The following is an 8,101-nucleotide window of genomic DNA, read 5'->3' as shown; positions in this document are numbered from 1 at the left end:
ATATATATATATATATAACACCATTTTCAATTATTTCTTTTGAAGTGCACCTTATAAAATTGAGCCTCATTAAGATTTCTAACCAACCACGCTGCAGATGAACACGAGATCACATTAAAAAACAAGAGTCCGCCGAGATCTTGTCAAAATAAATTAGAATTTGCTCGCCCATTTTGAAATGAACTAAATAGCTTTAAACATGAAGGTGGGTTATTTCAGTAATAATACTACCCAGTAATATACGAGAGATAAATTTTATTTTTTGTGTCACTTGCAATATGTACAATTTTTCAATTTCAATCATCAAGAGACATATTTTACAGCTTGAAATTTAACACTGAAGAACATTTTGACTGAAGCATTCTTTGAAATTGCTAATTTCTTTTGGTTTGTTTTCTGTTGTTCTGAGATATATTGGTTAAAATTGGTTTAAATTAGGTAAATGTAAGAGTATGATACTTGCTTAAATCAACAGTGTTTTCCATCGCATTCACCAATACCCAAGCCTATTTATTAGTTGTGTTACACTGAACAACATGCATAATATAATCAGTCTGTTAAAATCTCAAATCGCAGGTTATGGAACGACTGGACTGTTGAAAATATTTTTCTCTTACTAGCCCCTAACGCGCATCCTGTAATAAAAAGGATAGGTCAGAACTTACAGTCAAACAAGAATTTGAACGAGTAATTTCTCACCCTCTGAAGCGCTGCTATTAGTAATGGTGCCAGCTGTCGGCTTTGCGGGTGCCTCTTCACCAAATCTGCCAGCCCCTGCGCTAGAAATTCTGAACAGAAGAAACATAAATAATATTAGTCAAGTGAAAGAGTAGCAAATTTACTTTGGAATTAATTTTAATTCTTGATATCCCTGAACAACAGAATTAAATTAAAAAAATCGTTTTATTTATTTTAAAATTAATGAGATTTTAAGTTTTGACGTTATAATAACGAGCAAAAAGTAGAAGTCATTGAGGAGTCTATCATCTGGTGCAAATTCTAGATTTAATTTAAAAAATTCAACAAACCTATTTGCTTGTCACAGCCGCAGTACTTAGTTTCCAGCAGCTCCTGAGCGGAGGGCCTGTCTGCCGGGCGGTACGACAAGCACCTCTGCACAGTCTCAAGCAGAGGCCGAGGAATGACGCAAGCATCTCGGGGTAGATTGGGGCTGGTCTTAGGAAACTGAATCACATGGTGCTCGTCTTCGATGACAGACTTCTTCATTTGCCAATTGGTTATGTCCTGGAATGGAGTCTTTCCATACAGCAGGCAGTATAGGATGCAGCCAAGGGACCAAATGTCGCTTTTGAAGTTGATCTGCGGGCAGAAAATGTTTTGAAAAAGTTGTTATTTAAAAAATACTTATGTATGAGACACTAAATTTACAGCAAATATCTTGCCTATCAATTTAATACATTCTAGGAAAATTTTCAATTTATTTTGTAATACGTAGGATTTGTTTTCTTGACTTAAATAATTTAATTTTAATTGAAGCAGGCTTTAAAAAAGGAAAACATGAACTGCCTTTCCTTTTAATACATTTGCAATAATAAAGATTCTGCATGATTCATTTAGGAATCTCACCTTTTCGCCTTTGGACACTTCAGGACTCATGTAGTTGAAGGTGCCAGCAGGGTTATCCTTAATCACACTTGTCTGCTCGAAAGACAAGGCAGATGCAATGCCAAAATCAATTAGCTTCAGTTGGTGGAAGCCAACTTCACCGCACAGGACAAAATTTGCCAGCTTCAGGTCAGAGTGAATGATACCTGGATTTTTGATTCGTATATAAATCAAATTATTAATAAAAGAGGAAATAACCTTTCTCGTGGATCATAGCAACAGCATTCACCATGTCTCTCCAAAAGGCTTCAATGGTGCTCAGACGCAAACTCTTCTTCTCTTTAGCTTTTCGCAGAAATTTGGAGAGGTCGCCAACGCCCTTCTCCAAGACCACATACAGAATGTCCTCATCTTCACGGTACTCACTGGAAGAGAAAGTCTGTTGTAACTTATCATATTATTTTCTTAAAATGCTCTTACAAGTCAATTAGCTGAATGACCATCTCGCAGCCTCTCATTTTGTCCAAAATTTGAATTTCGTCCAAAAAGCCTTGCTTGATTGATTCCACGGTGTCATTCAATTCAACAATTTTCAGAGCAAACGACATGTTGTCATCAACGCGAAACACCTGGAATTTAGTGATGGTGATTATAATTGCGGGAAATGCTGCTGTCAAAAATTACAACGACCCTGTCATCCCTTAAGAATATTTTATGTTCAGCAAAGACTAGATTGCGTTTCAGTTATTAATTTTTCACAAGACAAAAAATTACAGCGAGAATAATTGATAAAATCGGCATTACATTTTTGCCATCAAGAAATAGGTTTTAACCCCCTGATTTCATGAAATTAATTAGCATAGAATCATATTTTTGGTAAATAGTAAAAAATAATGATCTCACCTCATAAACAGTGCTTGATCCTCCCTTTCCTAGCTTGACTCCCTTCCTGTACAGAAGGTTTTTCACCATGATTAGTCCTTCCCCAGGAACCTTGTTTTTTTGCTGAGGCAGGATTGGCTCCTTGAAAACAAAATTTTCTGGGGCCTTCCTCACAGTAATGGGAGTGTTGACCCGAGAAGGAACGCTCAGAGCTGTTTTGTTCACACTGTTTGAAAATTCATTCGTCTCTGATGTTTCCTTGTGCCGCGAATCGGAGTTTTCAGGAAAAGTCAAAGAGTTTCCTTCTGACTGGAAGAGACTCCGTGAAGAGGATGATGCGAACATGCGCTTGGATCCGACGCAGAGCCTGGGAGAATCGTCTTCCATCATTGACTTGATTATATCTTTTTTCACATCAGGTGTGGGATCGTAAGGCGGCAACTCCTTGTTGAACGAAAAACCGATATTTTCTTTATCCACTTGCCCAAAGTTAATCTGAAATTGAATCAATTTTATTTATATGTAGAAATCATACTTAAAAAGGAAGATTTTATAAATAAATTATCCAAGATTGTAATAAATTTTCATGGGGGAAATTGTGGAAAAGGAGGGAGAAAAGAGCTATTTTAAAATTCAGGAGTGATATTTTGATATTTCCAAATGCGCAACACAGCTGGCTCAACTCATCATCCGTCAAATTAATTTATTCCTGCCCTCCATCATTATTATTTCTTTTTTCCACATTTCAACAATTTATTGCCAATTTGTTTTTAAATCTTCCTTCCTAACTGAATGGCAATCATGACCAGGCTTTGCTGCCATATAATTTTTTAAATCACACTTATAGTATATAATTTTATTTTGCGATCTGGAAATCGACTTACACCCTTCACCGCAGGATTGGAATGTTGCATTACCTCTCGGTGGTTGAGAGGGTTAATTGACTGGAGAGGCGTTCGACCTGAACTGTGAATCAAAGAACTTTGGCCCGAATTTCCTTTGCTCAAGGACATAAACTTGGCCATTGGGGTGGCCCCCCGGCATGACAGATGCTGAGGAATGGGGCTTCCTGGGTGTTGTCGGACGCTGTTCAAAGGGGCCACAGGAGGAGAGCGGAAGTCAACAGACAGCTTCCTTCTAAGATCATCAGCTCCCTCCTCTTTGAAGGGAAAGCTGAAGACAGGCGCCCTTTCGATGTCTTTTAGATTGGGCATCGAGGGAGAGCGAGGCATTGGTCGCAGGGATGGTGTGTCGCATGATGGCGCTTGGTCCGAGGGCGAAGGAATGGCAACTGCTCCTTCTTTCGACTGGTTTTTCGAGTTTTTTGCCATCAATCTGAAAATTTACAGTACATATTCATGAAAAACAGAGATTCGAACGCCTGAAAAGCAACTTTTTTAAAATAAAATTTATAATGGACTGTTCCATTAAATTCATACCTAGCAAAGAAATTTCCTCTCGACGAGCCTGTCGGTTGCGTTGACCATTGAGGTCCAGAGTGTCCAGAATGCTCCTCATTTCTCTCCTCTTTCACACCTTGCCATGTTTGCTGGTTCATGTTGATGTGCGAATGAGCAGACTTCTTATTTTCCAATGTTATGAATGAAAACTGGGCAGAACCGCGGGTTAATTGTGCCTATGCGACGATAACAACACCACATTTGTGACAACTTATGCAGAAAGTTTGAATTCTGCAGGTCGCGAGTATCAGAATTGAATTAAAAAATTTCTGTCTACTGTTTTGGTTTCGTATTGGTATCCGTTGCTTGATAGAAAATATTTAAGTTAACGCGCGCAACGGCTTCGCAGTCGCACTCATCGTATGCTACACGCACGGCCACGCACGGCGCAGGCGTCATGAGTCATCGCAAAAACGTGAACGTCGTGAACGTGAACCAAACCAGATGTTCAGATCAGTTCAGATCGAGAAGCATGCATTGATGCATTGTTGTAATATGTATTGTGTGGTGTACGCTCGACAAGGAGAGGATATTTTATCGCCTAAAAGGGATGGTTAAACACCAAGAAACTTATTACGGATTTTTTGTTATTTCCCCTTATTAAATAGGAGTCCTTGCCTGGTCCTTGTTATAGAGGATTAAGTACAGGTAAAGGCGTCTCATTGCATTATAAGATAATCTTGGAGCGACACAGTTGAAGGAAAACAAGAAGCAATATTGTGGAAATTTCTGGTAAGACTTATATTACGAAATATCCAGGACTTTTTTCTAATATGTATTTTAATATCTCAATTTTAGGAATTTTACACATACCTGTGTAGAGCAATAATACATATACATAATTTTACTTATTTTTCATAGATCAGATATTTTTGACGATGCCATTGGACAACGATTGCCTTATGCAAGCCCTGAGCACAGTGGCCAGAAGCAGGAACGTCATGGTTTGTGCCCAAAAATCAGCCAAAGCTGGAGTAATAGCTGGTACATCCGTGATGATTGGAACCCTTGTCGCAGGCCCAGTTGGACTTGTGCTAGGTTTGATCTTTTGAGGCATTTTGATCAGATTAAAAAATAATCTTTTCAGGAGGATTGTTTGGCACGGCCCTGGCGTACAGGTCGACTGGCGATGTGAAGCCACTGTGGCAGGTACTGAATGAAGACTTAAATGACCACCAGAAGCAGCAATTGATTGAAAATATCACTAACGCTTTTCGGAATGTAGAGTATACAGACATAGCCATGCTTGCCACTTTGATACTGAGGAGCAGTAGTCTTCAGGACACTGCCATGAGAATTGCCTTAGATTATGCAAGGAATCAGATCACGATGTAAAATAATACAGGGCAAACTGCATATCAAATAAGTCTGAATATTGTTGTGAAATCGTTTCAAGTTCCTTTTAAACAATGTAATTGTAATATTCAAACTGAACCAATAATATTTGGATATTTCATCAATAAAATTCGATATTTATCAAGTTAATTCACTACAAGCTTATTATTTTGTTAATCTGCGACCTAGATTACAAAAAATATAAAACGTAAGAAGAAAGCACCAACATCAAAGCAGAAACAAATTTAGGAAGCAAAAGTTCACTTTTCTTGTGCAAAGAATGCATGCAGTTTACGTTGCACCGTGCTCAATTAACAATTCAGCTACTTTGTGGTGACCATTCGCCCTTGATAGAGCACTGTTGCCATCAGCGTCTTGCAAATTCACGTCAGCTCCTGATTTGAGCAACAACTCGCAAATAGAGTGTTTTCCACACATAGCAGCTCGGTGAAGAGGAGAGGCCAGTCCTACAAAACGACACGAAACTTATTAAATGTATCTTTGACAATTGATTAAATTTGTGTTACCTGCTTTAGTGACAGCATTGACGTCGGCCCCTCTGCGAATCAGTAGTTGGCAGACGTCAAGGTGGCCAGCCTTGGCTGCGTAGTGGAGAGCAGTGTATCCGGCATTGTCTGGTCGGTGAACCCACGAAACTTGTTTATTTAGAAGCTCAGTAACCTTTTTCAGGTCACCATCAAGTGCTGTTAAACAAATATAATAACAATAGCCTAATTCTTTGAATAAATTAAATCATTTCTGTACCTGCAGGCCAAATTCCACGCTCAAAATTCAATTCATCGAGTGATTGTTGCACAGAAGAGTGAGCAGGTGCGTGATCAAGGCAATTGTGCTGGTGATGAGAGGACATTATTCTGAAAATTTAGAACATTTTAGAAAATGAAAATATTTTTGACTATCAAAATTAAAGCAGAAAATAAATTTTTAAGTCTGATTTTACTAATAAGCAAGAAAACATTGACAGAATGATATTATCCCATGACATGAAAGCACTCAAAGTTACATAATATTTATCACACGTTTTAAAGAACAAAATACTCAATAAATAAATAATGTTTACTGTCCAGTTTCTGAGCTATTAAAGCCTAGCTTTATGGTATTTGGTTTCCACTAAGAAAACAATATTTATTGAGCTTCAATTGAGATTTTCAAGATATTTATTAATAGGTGAAATTAGATAATTCTTCCGTAACCTTGGCTAAATCATTCTGGTTTTTCTGGCAGCTGCATTATTAAAAATGCACTGTAATTAGGGGGCCTGACTGTGAGTGACAGAAAATCGATGAATAATTGCATGGTTGTCAAGGCAAGATGGTCACAACAGAAGATTATTGATCAAGTCACCTTTGATTAGTTTTTTGGGAGGCCCAACATGGAGTGCTGAGAGGAGACAGTCCTGCGCACTTCGAGGGTCCAAATAGTGTCGGTTTCTCCGGTGCTGCTGACGACCTTGAAGCCATGGCGAGCCAACAGGTTCAACACATCAATGGTCGATGCTAAAAATAAATTCAACAATTATTTCATGAATGGCTAGGAGTTTATAGATTAATTTTTGATTGAAATCAATAATTTTTAATTAAAAAAATTATTTTACCCTTGACAATTTTCCCATTCATGACGCTCTCTCCACACTGATACTGCGAGACCACATGTTCCTCATCCTGAGGCTCAAGGCCAAACACGGTGCAGTCAGATCCGTGAACTGAGCCTTTAACGATGACGTAATGAGTGACAACAGCAGCCATTCTACGCAACAAAATAAGATTATATAAGCATAAAATTATTTTGAGTGGATTGATACAGGGCGACAATTGAAAATTAATTCAATTGTTGGATGCAACAAGAAATTGATTGATAAACAATTATGTAGTGCAACAATTTAGAGTAATCAAAAAAGAACTTTGTTCTACAGTAAAAATTCAAAATTTCTACAAAATATAAAGTGTTTGACCATATTTTCTTGGCAGATTTCGATTCCTCTTGTTAAGATCTGTCCAACAGCGTATGAAATATTTTAAGGAAACTCTTTGTTGTGAAATTAAAGAGGAATGATACTGCAAAATCCTGGAAAATGCTTGTTGCCAATGCATAACCTCGCCCCTTAGGATTCAGTTAAAGCCTAAATTGACCTAAGGAGCGCTGTAATTTTTTTAGAAAATTGGCTGGAAAGTTACCGTGCTTTCCAAATGGTAATGGCTGTCTCCTTACTTGAAATCCGATTTAATTTCAAAACCAAGAGTTTCCCCAATAAGTGGCATACACCGTTAGATAGATCTCGACGAGAGGAATCTAAATATGCCAAGAAAATATGCTCAAGCACTGTAAATTTTGGAGAAAATTGGCAAAATTTGAATTTTTACTGTAGGAGGGCCCTTTTTTATTATTGCAAATTGCAGAACAACTTGTTTATCGATCAATTGTTTATGACATCCAACAATTATTCAAATAATTTTCAATTGTTGCCCAGTATCATTCTACTTTAAATAGGATTTCAAGTTAAGTAGACAGTCCTAGCCACATGCGAATTTTGCAGCCATTTTCTCAAAAATTTATAGTGCTATTCAGGTCAATATATTGGTTTCAACTGAATCCTCTAAGGGATGAGTTCATATATATACTGGCAACAAGGATTTCACAGTATCAACCCTCTATAAAAAACTCTCACATTTAAATCCAGATGAAATTAATTAGTGGTGGTTAAGCTCGTCAGGTTCGGGCTCAGGAAAATCTTTGTGCAGCGTCCAGAGATATTGAATCTCTCCACCAGGTCCGGTCGGGGCAGCGCAGCACGCGACGACAGAATAGCCAAGAACCTCAAGGGCGGTCAGCAAGACACA

General features: G+C 38.0%; 3 protein-coding genes across 4 annotated transcripts; 1 reads left to right on the top strand and 2 right to left on the bottom strand.

The window, feature by feature from the left end:
* Positions 1-240: 240 nt before the first annotated feature.
* On the bottom strand, positions 241-4,211 carry Mps1 (Monopolar spindle 1). Of its 2 annotated transcripts, none has more exons than XM_065490045.1 (9): positions 3,888-4,211; positions 3,333-3,783; positions 2,470-2,943; positions 2,047-2,195; positions 1,825-1,991; positions 1,588-1,772; positions 1,029-1,320; positions 700-788; positions 241-635 (listed from the first exon to the last, which is right to left on the bottom strand). In XM_065490045.1, the coding sequence occupies exons 1-9, from the start codon at positions 4,004-4,006 to the stop codon at positions 624-626; spliced, it is 1,938 nt and encodes a 645-aa protein (XP_065346117.1). In that variant the 5' UTR covers positions 4,007-4,211; the 3' UTR covers positions 241-623. The 2 variants fall into 2 exon arrangements, with proteins under 2 accessions (XP_065346117.1, XP_065346118.1); XM_065490046.1 differs by having other exon boundaries at positions 3,366-3,783.
* A 193-nt stretch (positions 4,212-4,404) lies between these two features.
* Positions 4,405-5,393, top strand: LOC135943139 (uncharacterized). Its single transcript, XM_065489558.1, has 3 exons — positions 4,405-4,640; positions 4,770-4,946; positions 4,996-5,393. The coding sequence occupies exons 2-3, from the start codon at positions 4,787-4,789 to the stop codon at positions 5,241-5,243; spliced, it is 408 nt and encodes a 135-aa protein (XP_065345630.1). The 5' UTR covers positions 4,405-4,640; positions 4,770-4,786; the 3' UTR covers positions 5,244-5,393.
* On the bottom strand, positions 5,381-7,001 carry LOC135943138 (ankyrin repeat domain-containing protein 39-like). Its single transcript, XM_065489557.1, has 5 exons — positions 6,859-7,001; positions 6,609-6,760; positions 6,009-6,118; positions 5,771-5,947; positions 5,381-5,710 (listed from the first exon to the last, which is right to left on the bottom strand). Exons 2-5 carry the CDS (start codon positions 6,722-6,724, stop codon positions 5,535-5,537), a joined length of 579 nt encoding a protein of 192 aa, XP_065345629.1. The 5' UTR covers positions 6,725-6,760; positions 6,859-7,001; the 3' UTR covers positions 5,381-5,534.
* Positions 7,002-8,101: the final 1,100 nt, after the last annotated feature.

The sequence above is a fragment of the Cloeon dipterum genome, chromosome 4 (assembly GCF_949628265.1).
Source record: "Cloeon dipterum chromosome 4, ieCloDipt1.1, whole genome shotgun sequence".
NCBI classification, from domain to species: Eukaryota; Metazoa; Arthropoda; class Insecta; order Ephemeroptera; family Baetidae; genus Cloeon; species Cloeon dipterum.
The sequence above is the reverse complement of the archived record's forward strand: the minus strand, read 5'-3'. Positions and strand labels throughout refer to the sequence as shown.

What these genes read in the sequence shown, in the direction of transcription:
- Mps1 (XM_065490045.1), bottom strand. Translation starts at nt 4,006, where the DNA reads ATGAACCAGCAAACATGGCAAGGTGTGAAAGAGGAGAGAAATGAGGAG. An exon ending in AGAGGAAATTTCTTTGCTAG is followed by an intron (nt 3,784 to 3,887) that starts GTATGAATTTAA and finishes GTAAATTTTCAG; the next exon opens with ATTGATGGCAAAAAACTCGA. An exon ending in GTCATTCAGCTAATTGACTT is followed by an intron (nt 1,992 to 2,046) that starts GTAAGAGCATTT and finishes TTTCTCTTCCAG; the next exon opens with TGAGTACCGTGAAGATGAGG.
- LOC135943139 (XM_065489558.1), top strand. Translation starts at nt 4,787, where the DNA reads ATGCCATTGGACAACGATTGCCTTATGCAAGCCCTGAGCACAGTGGCC. An exon ending in CCCAGTTGGACTTGTGCTAG is followed by an intron (nt 4,947 to 4,995) that starts GTTTGATCTTTT and finishes TAATCTTTTCAG; the next exon opens with GAGGATTGTTTGGCACGGCC.
- LOC135943138 (XM_065489557.1), bottom strand. Translation starts at nt 6,724, where the DNA reads ATGGCTTCAAGGTCGTCAGCAGCACCGGAGAAACCGACACTATTTGGA. An exon ending in TCCCAAAAAACTAATCAAAG is followed by an intron (nt 6,119 to 6,608) that starts GTGACTTGATCA and finishes CTAAATTTTCAG; the next exon opens with AATAATGTCCTCTCATCACC. An exon ending in GCGTGGAATTTGGCCTGCAG is followed by an intron (nt 5,948 to 6,008) that starts GTACAGAAATGA and finishes TTTGTTTAACAG; the next exon opens with CACTTGATGGTGACCTGAAA.